The sequence below is a fragment of the Archocentrus centrarchus genome, chromosome 10 (genome assembly GCF_007364275.1).
Source record: "Archocentrus centrarchus isolate MPI-CPG fArcCen1 chromosome 10, fArcCen1, whole genome shotgun sequence".
Taxonomy (NCBI): domain Eukaryota; kingdom Metazoa; phylum Chordata; class Actinopteri; order Cichliformes; family Cichlidae; genus Archocentrus; species Archocentrus centrarchus.
In genome coordinates, this window is record NC_044355.1 from 519,827 (window position 1) to 544,160 (window position 24,334).

Here is a 24,334-nt window from a genome sequence, read left to right on the forward strand (position 1 = left end):
TATAAGTTCTCCTATGAGGACACATTTAACATTATTACAGCTAAGGTTTTATTATACTATCATTTATCATCTGTTTATGCAGCAGACTCCAGCAGTCTGAGAACTAAAAGAAGCTTCATTAAGTTCATACATGAATAAGAAATACTGAAGTTTCTACAATATTCAGCTCAGCAGACAGACTGAATCAATGAACATATGAACGCCTTCCTGTATAGGATTTCCTTTAAGATGACCTGTTGTCAGAGGTGAGGAGTAATCATGCACAAATACTTTGTTACTATACTTAAGGAGAATTTTTAAGTATCTGTACTTGAGTATTTATTTGAACTTTTTACTTTAACTCCCTACATTTTTACACAAATATCTGTACTTTCTCCTCCTTACATTTTCAAAACAGGCTCATTACTTTAAGTTTAAGACATCTGAGCTATTATTTCCTGTCATTGCACGCCTTCAAAAATCAAACCAATTTGTAAATGGAGGGAACAATAACATAAAACACAATCCTATTGATGTATCCATCCCTGGTGCTTACTCCATAGTGCTATACTCAGGGGTTAAAGTGAGAGAATGACTGGGAGAGGTGTTTTTAGCATTTAGTTTGTAAAACAAAAGAGGAACGAGCATAAAGGGAGTAACGTTTATTAAGTGGCAGGTAATTTTAAATGTAATGTTTCTAACACCTCAATAAATATTAGCAATCACACTAACTGTTTGTGTGTAGTTTGCCACACTGTGTCTGCTAGCTAGAGGTACTGCTGCTGTATTTCCCAGGGAGAGAAACTACATGGAAAAAGATGTAAAGACAAAGGAGAAGAAGAAAAGGGTTTTTTTGTTGTGGGGTTTTTTGTTTTTTTTGGTATTCATGGTCAGTGTGGTGTTCATGGTCAGTGTGGGGTTCATGGTCAGTGTGGTGTTCATGGTCAGTGTGGGGAACATGGTCAGTGTGGTGTTTATGGTCAGTGTGGGGAACATGGTCAGTGTGGTGTTTATGGTCAGTGTGGGGTTCATGGTCAGTGTGGTGTTCATGGTCAGTGTGGGGTTCATGATCAGTGTGGTGTTCATGGTCAGTGTGGGGAACATGGTCAGTGTGGTGTTTATGGTCAGTGTGGGGAACATGGTCAGTGTGGTGTTTATGGTCAGTGTGGGGTTCATGGTCAGTGTGGGGAACATGGTCAGTGTGGGGTTCATGGTCAGTGTGGGGTTCATGGTCAGTGTGGGGAACATGGTCAGTGTGGTGTTTATGGTCAGTGTGGGGAACATGGTCAGTGTGGTGTTTATGGTCAGTGTGGGGTTCATGGTCAGTGTGGTGTTCATGGTCAGTGTGGGGTTCATGGTCAGTGTGGGGAACATGGTCAGTGTGGTGTTTATGGTCAGTGTGGGGAACATGATCAGTGTGGTGTTTATGGTCAGTGTGGAGTTCATGGTCAGTGTGGTGTTCATGGTCAGTGTGGGGTTCATGGTCAGTCTGGTGTTCATGGTCAGTGTGGGGTTCATGGTCAGTGTGGGGAACATGGTCAGTGTGGGGTTCATGGTCAGTCTGGTGTATATGGTCACTGTGTGGTTCATGGTCAGTGTGGGGTTCATGGTCAGTGTGGGGAACATGGTCAGTGTGGGGTTCATGGTCAGTGTGGGGAACATGGTCAGTGTGGGGAACATGGTCAGTGTGGTGTTTATGGTCAGTGTGGTGTTTATGGTCAGTGTGGGGAACATGGTCAGTGTGGTGTTTATGGTCAGTGTGGGGAACATGGTCAGTGTGGGGTTCATGGTCAGTGTGGTGTTTATGGTCAGTGTGGGGAACATGGTCAGTGTGGTGTTTATGGTCAGTGTGGGGTTCATGGTCAGTGTGGGGTTCATGGTCAGTGTGGTGTTCATGGTCAGTGTGGGGTTCATGGTCAGTGCGGGGTTCATGGTCAGTGTGGGGTTCATGATCAGTGTGGGGAACATGGTCAGTGTGGTGTTCATGATCAGTGTGGGGTTCATGGTCAGTGTGGGGAACATGGTCAGTGTGGTGTTTATGGTCAGTGTGGGGAACATGGTCAGTGTGGTGTTTATGGTCAGTGTGGGGTTCATGGTCAGTGTGGTGTTCATGGTCAGTGTGGGGTTCATGGTCAGTGTGGTGTTCATGGTCAGTGTGGGGTTCATGGTCAGTGTGGGGAACATGGTCAGTGTGGTGTTTATGGTCAGTGGTGAGTTTGGATTCAAGCTGATGAAGCTGATTAAATTCAGTCACCAAATCTAAACTTCCACTTTTATACCAGCTTGATACTGTGTAGTGGTGGAAAATCAGCCATGATTCCTCATGTAAAATCACTTATATCTTGTTAAATTCAGTTGTGTAACTCCACAAAGAGCAGCAGCACAGGCCAGCTGATCACAGCCTGTACACAAAGAAAATCTACTGGGTCTCACAGGAGAAATTATTGTGACTTGCAAAGTTATTCTTTGCACCATGCTGCACCACTAGAACCGATCTTAGGGTTCCCACACCTGCTGACTCCCAGTTTAACTCCTGTCCTTTTTCACTTACACTTGAGTAAAAAAGTTGCATCAGTACTTCAACTTTAAAATATTTTTAACACAATTATTGCTACTTTTACCTAAATGACAAAAGCATGTACTTTTACCACTTCTGCGTATCCTGAAAGTTCAGAAGTAAAATCAAAACTTCCAGGTGTTTTTTGCATGAAGCAACAGAAACAACACAATTTATCTACTGCTTCATATTAATAACAAACTATTTATTAAACCCCTAAAGAATTCCTGTCCTTTTTATGAAAAAAATAAGTGGAAAACACAATGCAGTTCTTGTTTACTTCTCCATGAACATCAATCATCCCATGACACGCACAGTGTCATGAATGGTGACATGAAGAAGACCCACATGCAGGACAATGAACCAGCTGACATGAAACAAAATACAAGCCTTTTTTAGCCAACAAAAAATATCCAAAAATAAATACTAAAGGGATTACAAGTTGGACGCCATATGTACACACAAGAAGTTAAACTGGGGAAAACCTAGGAGCAAAAATACAGCAGCACAACTGGGGAACTAAACAAACACAGAAGGAAAAGGGTATAAAGAGACAAAACAGAAGGGAAAAAACTGTGAAAGACTTAGGAGACTAATAACAGTAAATAAAAGTAAAGACAGAAACCAAAAAGACAATCATACCATAAAACTGAAAGTCATTATAAAACCAATAATAAAGTTACCAGAATCAAAACTTCAACTACTAAATCAAACCTCAAAGAGACTAACACTAAAAACACTAAATCACAAAGAGGCATTAAAGAACCACAAAGGGAAAATAAAGACCAAAGAAGACATGAAAACAACCTCTAAACAACAAAAATAACTAATGAAGGGTATGAAAGTAACACAAAAACAGACAATACAACCAAAAATGACCACAAACAGACATAAAACAACCAGAAGGAGACATGCAAACGTTCCAAAATAAGACAAAACAACCAGTTTTCAGGTTTGAAATCAAATTTATTCTGTAAAAAGTATCTTTACAGTTACACTGAATGGATATAATCAGATTTTTTTCTCAATTAAAGCAGACCTCCTAACCTTAACCAAGGTAGATGGAGCCATAAATATGAATAAATGACGCTGCTGTTATCATGAGCAGACAAGTGGAGCATCAATGAGCAGCAGTTAGCATGCAAGGGCGCCTGTCTGACTCACTTCACCTTCTTCCTCTCACACTGAGAGCAGGATCAGGCCTTCAGACCAAACTTTTAATGGGATTCTCTTGAACTTTAACTGTTTACAGATTTTGCTGCATTCAACTTTTATTACAGAATATTTTAGATATAAATATTCAAATCAAATCAAATCAAATAAACTTTATTGCCCTGCAATGGGAAATTTGTCTTGGACAAACAGTGTTACTCAGCTGCAATTTGCATACTAAAAACAGAGAGAATGATCAAGTAATAATACGGGAAATTAAAATAATATAAATAATTAAATAAATAAAAGTTCATAGAAGTTCATCTCTAACGCTCAAATGCATATTGATTTGGCTTGAGGCCATTTAAACAGTGCTGAGTCTTTGTTCAATAGTCCAATAGATGTTGGGGGGAACGAGAGCTTATAGTGGTTTGTTTTACAGCTACTAGCTCTGTAACATCTTCCTGAAGGTAGCAGCTCGTATTCTGTATAGAGGGTATGGGAAGAATCCTTAATAATCCTGTAAGCCTGCTGTACAACAGTTGTTTCATACTGTGATTGTGACTGATAATCCTTATTTCCAACAATTTTCATGGCAATTTTTACAAGTTTCCCGATTTTTGATTTTGCCTTTACTGTAAGTGAGCCGTACCAAACTGCCATCCCATATCTGATCAAGCTTTCCAGCACTGCATGATAAAACATACCCATAACCTTGGAACTCACACCAAACAGTCTCAATCTACGAAGGAAGAAGTCAACATGTTCTTCCCATTTAAAAATGTGTCCATGTAGATGCCCAAGTATTTATATGTGCTGACCTGTTCTACTGTACATCCATCAATTACAACAGGATCATGTTCACATATTCCTCTAGGGTCAGATATCATTTCTTTCATTTTTTCAATGTTCAAAATCAGATAATGATCTTCACTTTGAAGTCCTTGATCTCCTTGTGGTAAAGAGATGGGCAGTTATTTGCTCATAACAGACAGTATAATAGTATCATCCAAGAATTTGATTACCTGGTTTTTGATCTGGTTCCCTCTGCATTCATTTGTATACAAGGTGAAAAGGAGAGGAGAACTGACCGCTTCTTGGGACACCCCCTATTGCACATGTTAGTGCAATAGGCCTAAAGTCTTTATTCTCACTAGGACTTGATACTTTTTAATAGGAATAATTATAGATTTTTTCCACAACTCTGTGACTTTTGGAAAATTGGACACCAGGCATCAGCTAATTCATCCGCACAGCGTTTCAACAGTGAAGCCGACAGGCCGTCAGGGCCCATAGTCTTCTTTTCAGAAACTTTTCTAAAGACTGACTGCACCTGCTTCAGGTCGATTATTACACTGTCTGCCTCCCATCCAACCTGATCTACAACTTCCACCATTGCAGAAGTAAATACGTTCTGTGCATCAAATCTTAAAAAGATGTTGTTCAAACTATTTGCTTTTTCGAACTCATTAAAAATAATTGACTGTTTCTTCCTAGAGTTCATATTAGTGATTAGTTTCATAGTGTCCCACGGATTTTTTATATTCATCTGACTAAAACTTTGTTCAGTTGTTGCCCGATGCTTTTCTCTAGCCTTCTTCGGCATTTTGTTTATTTCTTTCTGTGCTTGTACCATATTGTGTTACAATCTACTGATATACATTACTGTATTATTAAAGCTACCCAGCAGGAGTTGAATAACTTTAATCATCACCAGCAGCAACATTAATGTGATGATTATATGAATATGTAAAATTAATATTTTCACTTTAGCTACTAAGGTGCTAAATCTCTTATATTATTACTTAAGTTTATGAATTTACTTATGAGTACAAATATTTGTTTCACCACTTTATAAAGTTTTTCAAAATAAACCAAGCACCTAGGCATGCAGACTGCTTCTACAAACATCAGTGAAAGAATGGGTCGCTCTCAGGAGCTCAGTGAATTCCAGCATGGTACCGTGATAGGATGATAACTGTGCAACAAGTCCAGTCACTGCTAGATATTCCACAGTCAGCTGTTAGTGGGATTATAACAAAATGGAAGTGATTGGGAATGACAGCAGCTCAGCCATGAAGTGGTAGGCCACATAAAATCACAGAGTGGGGTCAGAGGATGCTGAGGGTCATAATGCACAGAGGTGCCTTCAGATCAGCTCAAGAACAGTGAGTAGAGAGCTTCATGGAATGAAGTTTCCATGGCCGAGCAGCTGCATCCAAACCTTAAGCATCAGATGCAGTGGTGTAAAGCACGCCACAACTCGACTCTAGAAAAGTGGAGATGTGTTCTCTGGAAGGATGAATCACACTTCTCCATCTGCCAATCTGATGGAGGAGTCTGGGTTTGGTGGTTGCCAGGGGAATGGTACCTGTCTGACTGCATTGTGCCAAGTGCAGGGGTGAAAGTATGGTCCGGCACCGCATACTACTAAAAGATTCTGCGCCGGTACGCAGTACCTGAAAGAGGGAGAGCAGCTGTCTGCTCTAAAGCCGTCATTCAGAACCAGTCACGGCTGCGCTTTGGGTCAGAATAGATCCGCTAGCAATAAGTAGTCTAAAACACGACTTAATCAGTTAATAAATAGCTTTTTTTTCTCATTTCAAATTGTTTCTGAACTGTTTGTGATATGCTGGAGCCTCAATTCTCTAGCTTCTCTCCCCTCGAAGCTCGAGGCTTTCGTCAACGGCCAACATGTAAAACATTCACCGCTACATTTGGCTTGTTAACTGGCCACAACGTTGTAGTGCTTTTTGTATGGCAGGCTAGACCCTCTCATTATGATTGACACCTCATTCGGCCAATCATGTAACTGGTCGTACCAAAATCACCTGAAAAAGCTACATGACGCCCTCAGGTTTTATTGGCCGAATGAGGTGTCAATCAAAGTGGGAGGGTCTAGCCTGCCATATAAAAAACTACATATGTCGTGGCGAGTTAACCGGCTACGACATGGGTTTTCCAGAGCCAATAATAACCAGAGGGCGTCATGTAGCTTTTTCAGGTGATGTTGGTGATATTGGCCAGTTAACAGGTTAATGTGTCTGCTCGTTACAAAATATCCCAATTAAAAGCAAAAAGAGATTAACTAATTTTGTTTCATGTTATTCTGCTCAATTTCAACAACACAGCACAGCTCGAAAACACCGCATATAACCGGAGATTTCATTTATGCTACACAAGAGCGCATTTACCTCCAAAACACAGTGGTTGCCAAGAGGACTGAGGTTTGAGAAAGTTTGCTGATTATTTCTTTCCAGAAGTTTTGTGTTGGTGGACAGAGGCAGAATGCGTGGAGGTGGTCATCAGTTGTGTTAGTGTACAGTGTGTGCAAACATCCCAGTTCCTTAACAATTGAAAAATTATATTCCACATTTTCAAGTGCTTCTAATTTCTCCCAGATACAAGTAGGCAACAGTAAAGTATATATATATATATATATATATATATATATATATATATATATATATATATATATATATATATATATATATAGTTTTTGTCATAGTACCGGCAAGAATTTAAAACTACTTTTACCCCTGGCCAAGTGTAAAGTTTGGTGGTGGTGGGGGTTCAGGAGTTGGGCTCGGCCCCTTACTTCCAGTGAAAGCAACTCTTAATGCTTAAGCATAGCAAGGCATTTGGGACAATTTCAGACGAGTGAATATTGTTGGCAGTATACTGTATTTTGTACATTATATAGTCCTTTGCCCCCCCCCCCCCCCGGTGCCCCCATTTAAAAAAAAAAACCTGGAAAGGAGGTTTCCTGGCTGACAAACTGCCAGCTCATGCCACCCCCACCTCTCTAACATCTTAATGTGATCTTTGTATGTCTGTGAAACAGGACCATTATCTCTCAGCAGCTAAGGTCAGTGTTTCCATGCACTGTATTATTGGATGTATCTTTGATGTGCATTTGAATTGATGATCTTTTCATACTGAATCTAAAAACGCATGTTTTGTGTTTGGATTTTACCAGTTATGACTCAATGAAAGAGTGTTATGTTTGATGAAAATGACAGCAGTCTATATCTCACTGTTTGATCTCCTCCCTGAGCTGCAACAGCTGGCAAACTAAATTATCTCACTTCCTGCTGTTTGCAGAACGGGCGCATCACTCAACCCAGGTTTCAGCTCCTTCCATCAGTCGAGCACGAGACTTGCAGCCCATGCTCTGACAGCCAGATTTTATTTCTGCATCATGTCTGTGAAAGCTGATATTTTCCAGGAAAGAACTGAAGATGACTTGTGACTAGAGAGAAAAAAACTCATGAAACCAGAAGATCTCCTGGTCTCTCTCAGTCCCAAAGGGAAGAGGAAGAATGCTGCTCTTCTTCTTTTTGTTCCTCTGCAGAGATGTGACAGTCAACTACCCGCTGCTGCTGTTTTTCCACCAGAGTGTGTGTGACCTCCTCTCATTACTTCAGTCACAGGAGAAAATGATTCCACAAGCTTCAAACTGCAGTTTGAGGTGTTTTTCTTTTTTCTGCGCCCTTCCATCATCATCTTTTCTACCTCATGGGCTCCTTCCCCTCCCTCCCTATCCAGTGTTACCACAGGAACAGGGCCAAGGGGTGGAGCAGCAGTTCATTAACTAAAATGATGTCACTTCGATATGAGTATTGACCCTCGAAGTGTGCTAAGATCTGTGTGCGTGTTAAGATGGCTCTGTCAAGGAGACAGGAAGGCGAGAGGACCAATTTAAGTGTGTGTGTGTGTGTGTGTGTGTGTGTGTGTGTGTGTGTGTGTGTGTGTGTGTGTGTGTGTGTGTGTGTGTGTATATGTATCTTGCTCAGAGACTCATGAATTAGCCACGACAGGCTGACAGACGCCTGGGGAGATGTTTAACACACACACACACACACACACACACACACACACACACACACACACACACACACACACACACACACACACACACACACACACACACACACACACCTCATTGGTGCATGGATTTGTACATCTATCTTTGTGGGGACCCTGAGTTGAGGACATGACTGAGACATGAGGACAGTTTTGTACAGTTTGGCTTTTTGAGTGTCCACAGCAGGTTTAGATAAGAGCAGCTTTAATTTGGCTGCATGGGCCCAGCGAACTATAACTATAAAAACACTACAGATGATCATGAACTAATATGTAAAATATGTGTTTCTCCTTGAATTCATTCAGTTTTCCCACCAGAAGGTGGTAGAACTATAAATGAAACTCTACTGTACACAGCACATCAACAAGATTGGCTCATATGTTTCATGTTTCAGCTATGGATCAGTTCTTCTGGGAGCAGAACCACTGTAATCTTTGGTATGTCAGAATTCTCCACATAGATTTCTATTCAGGATTCACTGAGTGTCATGTCTTCTATTCATATAATGTGTCTGTATTGTGATGGCCCTGCCACTGTGAGGAGAGTTCTGGCCTGGCCTTTTTCTGATAATTGGCTGGCATGGGAGGCTCGTCTGTTAACATGGCTCACCTGTGTCTTCCAGGCTATAAAAGATGGCCCAGATGAACTGCTCATTCTCTCTCTTCCACACAATCTTGCATCAACCCATTGGTGATGTTTCTCTTAGGTTTAGGCTACGTTTAATAATTGACCTTACCAGGTCAATTATTGCCAGGTAAACCTCTTGTGTGGACTCCCTCCTCATCGCTTACTCTGAGCCAGTTCGTGACAGACTTATTTAGGGAAACTGATCTAAATGCTTAAGTGTGCCTGATTCTGAAAATAAAAATCTATAGCTACTTATAGGAAGTTATCAAATACACACACACACACACATACACACACACACACGTTTGCTGACCTGACTCTCTCCTTCGGGTCTCCGAATGACTCTCGGAGTCGGGAGAAGTCGGGGTAGAAGTGGACCGATGGGGAGACGACCTCCAACAGACCAGACTGAATCTCTGTTGGAAAACTGAGAGGCAAACAGAGAGAGCGCAGCATGAACAGTATTCACAACAAACCTTCATCTTCCTCTAAGAAGTGAGGAAAGGATGAAATAAACATACACTAGCACAATTACACAACTGTACAAATTGTGAGTCCACACACTCTAATTTATTGTCTTATGACAATAACTTTATTTAGATGTATTTGCGCAGACTGTAATGTGTCCAGTGAAAACAGTGACTTGTTCCCACAATAAAATACGTTCACGTTTCCCCAACACAATAAGTTGCACGAGATCGTAACTGGATTTAAAACATTTCACCATCATTTATAGAAATTAAACAAGTTCAAATAATTTTAATATAGAAATCGTCATGTTGATGTGTATCATTTTATCAACAAACGCTCATCCAGTAGATTTATATTCCTCAAATTTGTTACATTAAATTTAATAAAATTAAATTTATTGTGTATATCCAGGTTAATGGTGCCTAGTACATAAAGGAATATCCCCAGTCTAATTGAACACTGGTCAATAAAAGAGATTACACACACACACAAACACACTCACTCATGGTGGTTGCAGTAGTAACGACATGTCATACAGCAGGGATCCTCGAATCCAGGCCTCGAGGTCCGGTGTCCTGCAGCTTTTAGATGTGTCCCTGATCCAACACACCTGATTCAAATGGCTGAATTACCTCCTCAGTATGCAGTCAAGTTCTCCAGAGTCCTGCTAATGACTTCTATATTTGACTCAGGTGTGTTAGATCAGGGACACATCTAAAAACTGCAGGACACCGGACCTCGAGGCCTGGATTCCAGGATCCCTGTCATACAGGTTAACTTACAGGCGCTTCAGGTTGTCTGCTACACTGCTGGCGTACTGCTGATCAGCCTGAAACACAGAAAAGTAGTTTGTTTCTCCATGAAAGCTCAAATACCCTGGTACACTTGTAAAGACTTGACAATATTAGAGGGAAAACCCAAACAATCAGGTGATGCCCTGAGCAGCACTTGTGGGCAAAGAACTTTTTACCAGGACAAGACCTGCAACAGAACCAGGCTCAGAGAGGGGCAGCTACCTGCCAGGACCGGTTTGGGGTGAGGGGAAAGGGAAAAGAGAAGGAGAGCACAGAGAGACAAGGACAAAAGCCACACTATAGGACAGCAAAGACACAATTTACTGACATGCAGTAACAACATGTTTAGTTTAGTTTGGTTTATTATTGTCATGTACAGGTAACAATTGCTCATCACTATGAGCAATGAAATTCATAGGTCTAAGACCCTCGATATTTCACATACAAACCAACAGCAATACTGCACATGAACTAACACTTAAATAAATACAGTATAAGTAGAATAGAAAAGAGACTGCAAAGATTATAAAGACAATATATATATATATATATATATATATATATATATATATATATATATATATATATATACAGGGGCTGGACAATGAAACTGAAACACCTGTCATTTTAGTGTGGGAGGTTTCATGGCTAAATTGGACCAGCCTGGTGGCCAATCTTCATTAATTGCACATTGCACCAGTAAGAGCAGAGTGTGAAGGTCCAATTAGCAGGGTAAGAGTACAGTTTTGCTCAAAATATTGCAATGCACACAACATTATGGGTGACATACCAGAGTTCAAAAGAGGACAGATTGTTGGTGCACGTCTTGCTCGTGCATCTGTGACCAAGACAGTGGGTCTTTGTGATGTATCAAGAGCCATGGTATCCAGTGTAATGTCAGTATACCACCAAGAAGGACGAACCACATCCAACAGGATTAACTGTGGACGCAAGAGGAAGCTGTCTGAAAGGGATGTTCGGGTGCTAACCCGGATTGTATCCAAAAAACATAAAACCACGGCTGCCCAAATCACAGCAGAATTAAATGTGCACCTCAACTCTCCTGTTTCCACCAAAACTGTCCGTCGGGAGCTCCACAGGGTCAATATACACGGCCAGGCTGCTACAGCCAAACCTTTGGTCACTCGTGCCAATGCCAAACATCGGTTTCAATGGTGCAAGGAGCGCAAATCTTGGGCTGTGGACAATGTGAAACATGTATTGTTCTCTGATGAGTCCACCTTTACTGTTTTCCCCACATCCGGGAGAGTTACGGTGTGGAGAAGCCCCAAAGAAGCGTACCAGCCAGACTGTTGCATGCCCAGAGTGAAGCATGGGGGTGGATCAGTGATGGTTTGGGCTGCCATATCATGGCATTCCCTTGGCCCAATACTTGTGCTAGATGGGCGCGTCACTGCCAAGGACTACCGAACCATTCTGGAGGACCATGTGCATCCAATGGTTCAAACATTGTATCCTGAAGGCGGTGCCGTGTATCAGGATGACAATGCACCAATACACACAGCAAGACTGGTGAAAGATTGGTTTGATGAACATGAAAGTGAAGCTGAACATCTCCCATGGCCTGCACAGTCACCAGATCTAAATATTATTGAGCCACTTTGGGGTGTTTTGGAGGAGTGAGTCAGGAAACGTTTTCCTCCACCAGCATCACGTCATGACCTGGCCACTATCCTGCAAGAAGAATGGCTTAAAATCCCTCTGACCACTGTGCAGGACTTGTATATGTCATTCCCAAGATGAATTGATGCTGTATTGGCTGCAAAAGGAGGCCCTACACCATACTAATAAATTATTGTGGTCTAAAACCAGGTGTTTCAGTTTCATTGTCCAACCCCTGTATATATATATATATATATATATATATATATATATATATATATATATATATATGAGGTCTCTAAGATAAGATGGGCCTGATTATTCAAGACCTTGTTGTTCACTCTGTTCACTGTCTAATTACAAAGGGCATAAAGGCCGAGTTCAGGCAACACTGCAAGCATCTCTCTCTTCACCCTGTCACTAAGAACTGGGCCAAACAGTAGAGGTCAAACTACTGGAACCACATAGAGTAAAAACACAGCATCATTCTTAACTTTTGAATCACCTTTCAAAGGTTAACTACAAACTCACAAACCAAGAACTAACACATCATTAAACAACAGCAGGAATCAGTTATTTCATAACGAGCAAAACCACTGATTTAATTTCCTAGTTTATGTTTGTATATTTGCATGTTTAAAGTGAGTTAACTAGTAGAGGCTGCACACTGCTAAAACTATATATAGTAATAGTCATAAGTTTGGTGTTTGGGGTCTCAGCAGTGTTTTTTTAGTTATCTCTCTGTAGTCTTTGTGGGTCTCTTTGTGTTTGTTTCTCTTTGTGACTCTTTAACATCTGTTAGCAGCAACTGCTCATATCTGTACAGTAATTGTGCATCACTGTGCAGCTGTTTTATGTTGCTTAGCTTTCCTTTGTGGTCATTTTGGAAACAGGTGGCACCAAAACATATTTTCTGTCTTACACAGTCATGTCCATGCCCAAGTATTTGCACACAGGGTGTTCAGCTTCCCCTCAGTTTTTGTTTTTACACACAATAACACACACACACACTGAGTTAATGAATGTGCAGAAACCTAGAAAGACACACACACACACACACACACACACACACACACACACACACACACACACACACACACACACACTTGTTCACACTCAAACATCAACAACAACTTTAGAAATCAGTCACATCAAAGCTCGGGCCAATCACGGTGCAGATGGACTCCCTGTGAGACCCAGTCATTCGGCTCTGAAGGTCACAGCACGGCCACATGCATTTCCAGCAGGCTCTGCACAGCGTTTGTGGTTTGTTTTGGCGTTGTGGAGGTGCCAGCTGGGTGGAGTTTACCACAGAGCTCAGTCTTAACAAGAAGCAGACGCCATTAGAGCCTCTAGCTGATGAAGCAAACACTGAAAGTACAACATGTTTTTTACAAAATGAAAATGAAAACTTGTCCACTTATAAGAGAGACTTGAAGTTGTTGCCAAATCTAATTCACGCTGAGATGGATCCTGTCATGAAGTCTGAACTAAAATCTGGGCTGATTAGGGACCAACACACAGGAGGAGAACAAGACTCCACTCAACAAAGGATGAGGGGTGACTGAGACAATTTATACAAACACAGGACAACCAGGGGATTAACAGGTGGAAACACAGCTGGAGATAACTAACAAAGTTAGGGGAAACACGACTAACTTGACACAGAGATGAAGATATGGAAACATACGAGAGGCAGGAATAAACCAGGACTCAAGGAGTAAAACACAAACCAACCTGAAACCAAGAAAAGAACTCAAACCAGGAAACACTGCTACAGGAAAACACAAAACAAATGACTCAAAGAAACCCAGGAACCCCTTCAGAGTTAGAAAACAATCAAAGCACACAAACGCAACATGAATCTGAACACTTAGCGAGAAGTACGAGACAAAAAGACACAAAGGGACACACAAGATCACAATTACTGCAAAAAATAGACTAGGTGCAAACCAGAGCACAAGATATTACAAACCTGTACTCATCTCAAGAAACCCTAAAGTAAAAACAGACTCACCAACATCACAACGGAACCAAGACTCACAGTAACAATAAAGAAAACAATCTACGCTCAGCTTAACAATAACACAAAACTCAGAGAAGCGTTGAAACCAAACAGAAAACACGACCCAAACCCAGGGACCATTGCACATATTTATTCTGGTTTACTGACGTTTCTCTTCCATGTTTGTTGTGGTGGCGCAGCTCCTGGTCTTTAATTAGTATCATAAAGTATGAATTACAGCCACTTTAAATGGTTAAAAAACACCACAGAACATCTTTCCAAACATTTTATGCATTTGTCTTTGAAAACAAAGCCCTGCAGATGTTCTGCATCAGGTAACAGAGGAGACGATTGCAGACCTGTTTGTGTGTCATAACATCTGCAGGGGGCTTGGACACCAGGTTAGGCTGGGTTATGTGCTCCTCTGCATTTTCAATGGAATATGCTTCGGTCATGTAATATTCATATTACACTTCTCTCCACTTTAAAAGCTTAAAGTGCTTTTGCTGCTTGTTATTTGTCTTTACAAACAAACCCTGCTGAGACACCAACTTCACTCCACACTTATCCAAAACCCAAAAACCTGAACTGCGTTTAAAAGCCAAGTTTTGAATGTTCATTTGTCTGAATCCAGCAAAGAAAGCTGGAATCTGTGTCTGCGAGATAAAGACAGGAACCTCAAGAGGATTTTAAATATTATATCAGCCTGGAGGAATAACAAAATCAGACACCCAGCTGAGAAACAGAGATAGAAATTAAACTGCAGAACAGAAAATACAGTGTATCACAAAAGTGAGTACACCCCTCACATGTCTGCATATATTTAAGTATATCTTCTCATGGGACAACTCTGACAAAATGACACTTTGACACAATGAAAAGTAGTCTGTGTGCAGCTTATATAACAGTCTTCATGTAGAGCAACAATTTGTCTTTTAAGATCCTCACAGAGTTCTTTGCCATGTTGGAACTTTCAGTGACCAGTATGAGAGAGTGTGAGAGCTGTACTACAAAATTGAACACACCTGCTCCCTGTGCACACCTGAGACCTAGTAACACTAACGAGCCACATGACATTTTGGAGGGGAAATGACAAGCAGTGCTCAGTTTGGACATTTACGGGTGTAGTCTCTTAGGGGTGTACTCACTTTTGTTGCTGCTGGTTTAGACATTAATGGCTGTATACTGAGTTATTTTGAGGGAAGAATAAATTTACACTGTTATATAAGCTGCACACAGACTAATTTTCATTGTCAAAGTGTCATTTTGTCAGTGTTATCCCATGAAAAGATATACTTAAATATCTGCAGAAATGTGAGGGGTGTACTGACTTTTGTGATACACTGTAAAGGAAATGTGGTGAGATGGAACCAGCAAAGCTCTGTGTTTAAGCGAAATGTTGCTGGTTCTGAAATTGATCTGGGTTCGTGAAGCAGGGCATCTTCAGCAGCAGCATATAAACCCTGCAGTCTCCTGCTGCGTAAGCTTGCACAGCTCTGAGCCTCAATCATAGGTGGAGAACACCGTACCAACTCAAAGTCTGAGAAAATTACACCCCAAGCACTTTGCCTCGCTAATGCTCTTCTGATTCCAGTATCTGGGAGCATTATTAACTAATATTAGCTTAGAAATGCACTCCGCTGATTACTAACGCTACCAAATGACCATCTCCCAGGACTCCAACACAAACTCCTCATGAGGACCAAAATCACTGATGTGGTTTCACAGATGACATGTTAGCATCCAGGCAAGCTGAAGTTAGACAGCTAGCTGCTATATTAGGCATCAAGCAGTTTGCCCACTTTAGCAGGTAAGTTAATCTTAGCTAACATTAGTCAGACCAAAGCCAAGTTAACTGAATGAAGCCCATCTAGCCAACCTGGACTGGTCAGTAAAACTATGGCCAACATCAGCACTCATTCAGTTCACAGAGGGATTGTGTTGGTTTGAAGATCAAATGTGACCCCGAGCTGTTTCTCTCTACTGACTGTTAGCTAACGCTAGTTTGACTGCTAACACCACGTTCTGTATAAAAGATGGTCGAGATCAAGTTAAGTGTTTTCACCGAACGCAAACCTGGTGAGCCACTCATGATTGACTGGTCAATAGCCAATGGGCTTCCCCTGATAATCATCCTTTCATAATGACTATAATTTACCAACTGATCTGCAAGTTTTAACCAGTGTGAAACTGGTGACAGCGCAGTTTCAGGCCACACTGGTTAAACCTGGGAGACTTTAATACCACTGGAAATTTTCTTGCAACCACAGGAGCCGCCCCGTGCTGGTCAGTAAAATTAATGTAGGTTTTAGATCCAGAGTCTACAGTCTCTAGCTAACATGCACAAACTGCATGGAGCAAAATACTGTTTCAAGCAGATAAGGGCTAATTCATCTAACTAATTCAGCTAACATTACATAACCATCGCTGTCATTGGGGTAGCTGGGTTATAGCTAGCTGTAACTTGTCCAAGTCAACTTTGTTGACATGTACAGTATATACACTACACTCGCATTACAAAATACATACAGTGCATTCAACAGAGCAAAATAACTGATCGGAACATCTTGTCACTGTATTGGTTGATGCTAGCTGGCACAGGCAACAAAATGATGACATGAGTTTGCTTATTGGCTGCAGTTAATAATAATGGATTCTGGAAGATACACTGAGCTCCTTTAAAGATATTTTCACAATTAATGGGCTTTCAGGTGAGTGCAGAGAGATTTCACAAAGAAATTAACCAACACACTGTTGTTTGGATGTGCACAAATGAGCTTTGAAAAAAACGTGAGGAAGAGATATGAGCTGAACTGACAACAGATGAGAAGCTGCAGCTCTAATGTGAAAACAAAAGAAGACAGCTTAAAGTGTGACCTTCATCACTGCAAAGACACACACACATACACACATGCTGACTTTATTTATTTAGAGAGCAGGAACACACATCAAACACATTTCACAGATTAACTTTAATGATCTAATGTGTTAGTGAGTGCGTATACATACACACAAATACGACATCATCGCTTTACCTCCCTGCAGCAATTAGAAGTCAACATTAGCATGGATGCTAAACACAGACTCACTGACATTATCTGTGTGTGTGTGTGTTTGTGTGTGTGTGTGTGTGTGTGTGTGTGTGTGTGTGTGTGTGTGTGTGTGTGTGTGTGTGTGTGTGTGTGTGTGTGTGTGTGTGTGTGTGTGCATGCTGAAATTCATTAGCTAAACCACTGGCCTTTGGAAAGCATGCAAGGAAGCACACACATCAACACACGCTCACTCTGATGGCCAATTATCCGCACACACGTTTCCATCACTTCATAGGACATCACATCGACGTAGATTCTTTATTGGAGACTGAACTGAACATAATCAAATCAATTTAGTACTGTAGCTGTACTGGAGATAGATGGGAGGTGCAGTAAAGGAACAGGTGTGGCAACATGGTTTTTAATTTGCAACAAAGGTACAGCCAGCCAGTAGTTAACCCAAAGCCACTGGACTTACACCACACATGGCAAAATCAAGGCCTGTGGGCCAAATGTGGCCCTTTGCAAACCTGAATCCAGCCTGCATCACAGTTCAGGTTCTGAACCCTCTGGGGTCGATGGACGCACCGCACGTTCAAATAACATTGTCAATTTAAGATGACACAGCAGCAGGACGCTGCCTCAGTGCGGATTTCAAACTATGTACCAGTTTTTAACCTGTTAACTGGCAGTGTCCCCCCCGCGAGATGTTTGTGGTGCTTTCCGACTTTGAAGCCTCATACGGTCACAGTAACGCTGCAGTCCGCGCTTACGATGCTTTTATATGACAGAGTAGACCCTCGGAATTGGATTGACACCTCATTTGACCAATCATGTTATGAAATGGGTTTTTCAGAGCCAATAATAAGCAGACAGCGTCATGTGACTTTTCTGGACATGCCCCAAATACTCTCCAATCGTTCTGATTGGTCAGCTCTGACCCAAATTCTAAAACCACAGATGTATAGCCAATAAAATTCCTGACACATGGGTATATGGCATCTTGGGGTGTGTTTTCACATGGACCCACAAAGTTGCTGCACAATGAGTGCGTATTACGTGCGCAAAGTCAAGCCGGAAGTAAGACTCTGTGCGCCGTAGTGACTCAAGAGTGTTTACAGTACTTTTTCTCACTAACGGATTGTATAAATATCTCAAAACAGGCTGTTTTTCTTCAACAAAGTGACAAAGTGACTCATGACAGTGGACTATTATTTATTAGAGAAATTTGTTGCTGATTTGACCGTTTTATCGCTCCGGAATGAACACGAACGAACAGCTGTTACTCGGAAGGCGTTTCATAGTAAGTCTAACTTTTTATTCCCAGTTCGTGCTTGTATTATATGCCATTTAGATGTAAATATGTATGTCTCGAGGGGCTTTCACGGTGGTTACACAATGGCTAAGAGCAACGTTTATTGATATTCGCTTTGTGGTAGACTTTGGGTTCCTTTGTGTTTGGGGGTGGGGTAATTGTTTGTGAGGAGGTTGTAGGTTGTATATCAGGACAATTGGGAGGATTGTGGGTTTTTTTTTATGTGTATATGTAGTGTTTACTTTCACTGTAACTGTTGATCAATATGCAATTTATTTATTTTGGCGTGTGTGTGAAGGAATCACTGAAAATAGACTTGGGGGGGGGGGGGGGGGGGGGGTGAATGAAGGCCAAACATTTTCCTTCTTTTACAAATTAGGGCAACCTCTGATTTATAATTATGCCTATACTTATAATTAATTCACATTATCAGTAACTTTGTGTATAGCAGAGGATTCCTCAGGGTAGTAGCTTTGATTAGAGCCCTCATTGATGACTGTATGTTGAAGCATTGAGGAGTTACAGCCATTTGAAGTTTGTATAACAAAGGTTGGCTTACATGTGGCGCTCGGAGTCTCCAAATGGCACATGTGAGACCACGCCTGAACATCAACACACAAAAACCTTTACAAAACAGTAGGTTTTTGTGCTATCTTGATAAAATTTGAAATATACAGTAAAAAGACTTCATTCTACAGCTTCATTACATTTTCCAATCCATACCTTCTACATTCAGTGTAAAGTTACATGAAAACAAACAGGAAAAATCTAGGCAAGGCAAAAATTGTCTAATTTTTCTGTGTTCCAAACTTAATAGCTACATACTCATTACAGTTACAGCATTTTTGACTGCAAAAATGAAAATTATAGCTTGTCTTCTTCACAAAGAGCCCAAGCTTTTGCATGTACTCCAAAGAGTTCAGGAAGAGCAGCTGATTTAATTTAGGTATGCTTTTTCAGGCGTTTTTGGTGATTTTGGAGCGGCCAGTTAACAAGTTAAAATGTGTTGATAGGCCAAACAAAACCAGTTATGATCAATAATTTTCCCTGTATACTGTCCTCACGTAAGGAAGAAATGGCAACATAAGACATTTGCTAGCAGGAAGTGACTGTGACTAAAACAAATAAAATAAATCACGACATCCCCTTTGCTATTGGTAGGAAAATGCACCACATCAAACAATCAAAAAATTATATGGCAACATGTGGCATTTGATTTCTGAGGAACAGGTGAAAGGTTGGCAAAAGACAGACAGCAATATTGATGGTGAGTGTTGCCTGTGATGGTGCCCTCTGTCAGTGGAGGACAGGAACTTTTTTTGAGCAGCACAAATAATTTGTGTGGCATTTTATTGTGACACCTGAATGCGTATAGTTGTACATAACACGGTTTGTTTGCTAAATTTGTACATACATTTTTGAAAATTGCAACTTATATTTGTATTTGAAGTTATAAAAATAGTTTGTTAAACATGCTTGTAGTTTTCATACTTATAACTTTTTTAAACTTGGATTTAATGTTTGTGATTTTCAGTCAAATGTGTTGATACAGTATATTAAAATTTAAAGAATTACTTTACAGTCACATGTGTGAGGCTGCGCTGAAAAGAATGATACCAAACAATGCAAAGTAAACACTTTTTAAGGTGAGACACAAAGAAAATCAAACGTAGTCAAAAACAGCCAATTAGACCCTACACCCTTGAGAGTTAATAGATTTGAGCTGTGTCCATATTTCAGGGGCCGCATCCTTCGAAGGACCTGTCCTACGCAGACCGGGTCCTTCGCAGCCCAAGAAGACTGCAAAGGCCGGAAGTGAGCGGCTGTGAAATTGGACGGTCTAGCCTTCATACCAGCGTCACCTGCCCTCATCTCTGCGTACCTAGCAACCATGACAGTGCAAAGCACAGCTGTGGAAAAGCAGCTGGTTAAACAGAGAATGAACTTTTGCTCCTTTTTGTGGTTTAATTTTAAATCTTTAATTCAAAATAAGCTGTTAAAACAAGCATAACACATTTCAACATCAAGGAATACAGCTGAGCGAATGATTAATATCCAACTATATTAAGTGAGACATTAATGTTGAATAAAACTATCCAGTTATGATGCTTAACTTTAATTTCAGGCAAACAGATTTGCTTACGAAAAAATGAAACACTGAAATAAACCAAACATCAGCCTTTAGAGATCATCTGAGTGAGTTATAACTAGGGGTGGGACTTTAAGGCGTTAATTTCGATTAATTAATTACGGGGAAAATAACGAATTAAGATTTTTAACGCATTTTAATCGCACTTTGCACCATGGAACATTTCTCAGTGAACAAGTTCCAGGCATACAGATTATATCGACGCACAATGTCAAAAATTCAGGGGCCGCATCCTTTGAAGGACCCGGCCCACATAGACCTTCGCAGCCCACGAAGACCGCAAAGGCCGGAAGCGAGCGGCTAGCCTTCATATCAGCGTCACCTGCCCTCACCTCTGCATGTCACCTAGCAACCGTGAGTGCGAAGTATAGCTGTGTAAAAGCAGCCGGTTAAACGGAGAACGAACTTTTGCTCCTTTTTGTGGTTTAATTTTAAATCTTTAATTCAAAATAAGCTGTTAAAACAAGCATGACACATTTCAGCATCAAGGAATACAGCTGAGCTAATGATTAATTTCCAACTATATTAAGTGAGACATTAATGTTGAATAAAACTATCCAGTTATGATGCTTAACTTTAATTTCAGGAGTTTGCTTATCACAGGAGCACTTCCACCCTTCATTGGTCTGTGTAGCAGACTGGTGGGAAAATAAGCAATATTTTGAAGTTCAAGCTTATGTATATTGATTCATTCATTAACCAAACTTAAATTAATATTTATCATGTTAACTATTCAAATGCGATTAAAATGCGATTAATTTTGATTAATTAATTACAAAGCTCCTAATTAATTAGATTAATTTTTTGAATTGAGTCCCACCCCTAGTTATAACTGCTTAACTTCCACTCAGCGGCGAAAACCAGCGGGGGTTTGAAAAGGATGTGCCGCAGTCGGACGCTGTCTCTGGCCAAAGCAGCCTCGATAGCCCGGTCAGCTGACAGCTAGCAAGGTAGAGCTGCTGGTAGAGCAGCGGCAATGGACAGCTCCGAAAACAGCAGAGCACTTTTTGCAGTTAAGCACCTGGATGGGAAACTGCACTAAGCAGGACTTCATGGCTCTAAAAAGGGTGGTTTGTTCAGCCGAAAGGACCATCAGAACCACTCTCCCCAACCTGCAGGACATCTACACCAAGCAGTGCAGGCTGAGGGCCATGAAGATCCTAAAACAGCCCAGCCACCCCGGACACTCTCTCTTCTCCCTGCTCCCATCAGGCCGGCGTTACCGCTGCCTGAGGACTAAGACTGAAAGGCTGAAGAAGAGTTTTTACCCACACGCCATACGTCTGCTCAACTCTGAGCCCTAACTGGACTATTATTGCACAATGTAAATATTATAATCTATAATTCCATGTAAAAGTGTGTATAGTGTATAGTATATAGAGTATAGTGTATAGTGTGAATTACTTATTTTTATTTTTATTCTTCTTATTTATATGTGTGTGTATATATGGTTGCAGGTACAAAATACATTTCACTGTGCATTGTACTGTGTATAACTGTGCATGTGACTAATAAACACTATCTTATCTTATCTTATCTTATCTTATCTTATCTTGATAAAACGAGCTGATATTTGAGGTTTACACATTTACATTCTCACCTGAAAACAGAAACAGTCATTTTTCAAAATTTTTGGCTGCTATTCTCCGCCATTTTTGTGTTTGAGTTTTGATGTCTTCGAATTAGGACAGCCTTCATCGCCTCACTGTGACATAATCGGCCTACAAATGCGGCCTTCAAAGGATGCGGCCCCTGAATTTGGACACAGCTTTGGTCTGACAGGTTTTAGCTGCACAGGTAAATAGACAGATAGCTAGCTAACACAAAATGACCCAAAACTGAATGCTAATGATGATGCTGGCAGTTTCAGCAGAAGTGAGCAGCCTAGTCTTCACCAAATTTAAAGAGAGGCTACAACTACTTTGTAACAAGACAATTTCTGTCCACAAATACCACAATTTGTCATTCTGACGATTTAGTCAACACCTGAGCAAAGATACAGTCCGTCAGGAAACAGACACACAGCACAACAGGACAGGCATTTTTGGAAATCAGCATGTGATAAGATGGCAGTGGCAATTTTATTTATATAGCACATTTCATTATATCTAAAACCAGCATTACCAACATTTGTAGTGCCCCAAGTGGCCATTAGAGGAACTACAGTTCATGGTGCTGTGTTTATTCTTCAGTCCTGGAGGCTGCTGCTTGGGTAGGACCTCAGAGTAACCCTCTAAGGCTCTAATTATCTTGAAAGAGTTACTTGATGGGCACTATTTAGGCTTTTTGTCCCATTAAGGAAGTCAAGTCTCTAAAATGTGACCATGGAAAGAATGTAGGTCCTCACAATATCAGTTATACAAGTTCACACACACACACACACACACACACACACACACACTGACCTCGGCAATGAGAACGACGATGACGCAGTCGTCTTTCTCAGTGGCGCTGAGCTCTGACATCAGAGAGGTGAGCGTGTCGGTCAGGTAGGAGTGGACCTCCCTCTTCACACTAGGAACCCCCATCACTATGGAGACTGCACACACAACACACACACAAGGTTTCAAATGTTTGAAGACACCCCACAATATGAAAGGTCCAGATGGAGAAGCACTCGCTCGCAATACCAAGCAAACAGACACAGCCGAGGGTTTAGGAGATCCATTTATTTTGCAGGAAAGAAATAGAGCCTGAGGCAGCCAGGGAGATTTAATATTTTCCCAAAACATACACCGATCCAGAGGCTCTTTTACTGGCTTTAATGCTGTAAATATTTCCAGCAAATACACAGAGCCAGTGGTTTAATTAATGGATCTAGGAATATTTCAGGTATGGACACAGAGCCCGGATGTGAAATGGTCTCAGGAAAAAATATTTCCAGGGAATAGACAGAGAACCAAACAAAAACAGCGGGTAGTCCAAAGAGTGTATGAGCATGTTTCCAGCAAATACACAAAGTCAGCATGTAGCTCTGGTGTTTTTAGATCGTAAACCAGAGTGTTTCCAACAAATACACAGAGCCGGGACAAATCATGGGGTGTGCTACAGGAGATTTCAAATTAAAAGCTTTTCAGGAGGTTAATCATAGGAAACTAACAGTCCACATCCTTTAAAGTGAAATTGACCAAGCCACACACACACACACTCACTTTTTTTCTGTACATTTGAGCCTTTCTGTTTCAGTTAAATGTTTTTCTCCCCTTGATGCTCCAGGAAAAGAAAACACTTTGTGCTGATTCTGTTTTATTTATACATATAAATCAGATTTGTCTCACACACACACACGCACACGCACACGCACACGCACACGCACACACACACACACACACACACATAAATATATATCATTTCCTTGCTGTGTTTCTTTTCTTGGTGGTTATCTCTGTCCTTTGATGCACCATAAAGCACTTTCCACAAGACTAACCTGTTTTAGTCAGTGCATCATAAATTTATCTGACTGCTTGTGCACACACACACGCACACACGTGCACACACACACACACACGCACACACAAACACACACACACACATTTTCTGATGTGTTTGTTCTCTGGTTTTATCTGTATTTATGCCATCTGTGTGACGCAGAGTTGTCAGAAAATGGTTTACTAAGCAGAAGAAAGCTTTAAAAATAAATTAGACTTGACACACGCACACACACACACACACACACACACACACGCACACACATGCACACACACACACACACACACACACCAGGAGTGACCTTGGTCCGACTGTTTGATCACAGCTCTGTATT

The 24,334-nt window shown here is 41.0% G+C and overlaps 1 protein-coding gene across 1 annotated transcript in view; it reads right to left on the reverse strand.

The window, feature by feature from the left end:
- mgat4b (alpha-1,3-mannosyl-glycoprotein 4-beta-N-acetylglucosaminyltransferase B) overlaps nt 1-24,334 on the reverse strand; it is a 166,734-nt gene that overhangs the window by 57,432 nt on the left and 84,968 nt on the right. Inside the window, exons 4-6 of the mRNA XM_030739566.1 lie at nt 22,977-23,110; nt 10,436-10,482; nt 9,496-9,609 (exon numbers count right to left, since the gene is read on the reverse strand). Of these exons, the coding sequence (XP_030595426.1) occupies nt 9,496-9,609; nt 10,436-10,482; nt 22,977-23,110 (295 nt within the window). The remainder of the gene's footprint in view (nt 1-9,495; nt 9,610-10,435; nt 10,483-22,976; nt 23,111-24,334) is intronic.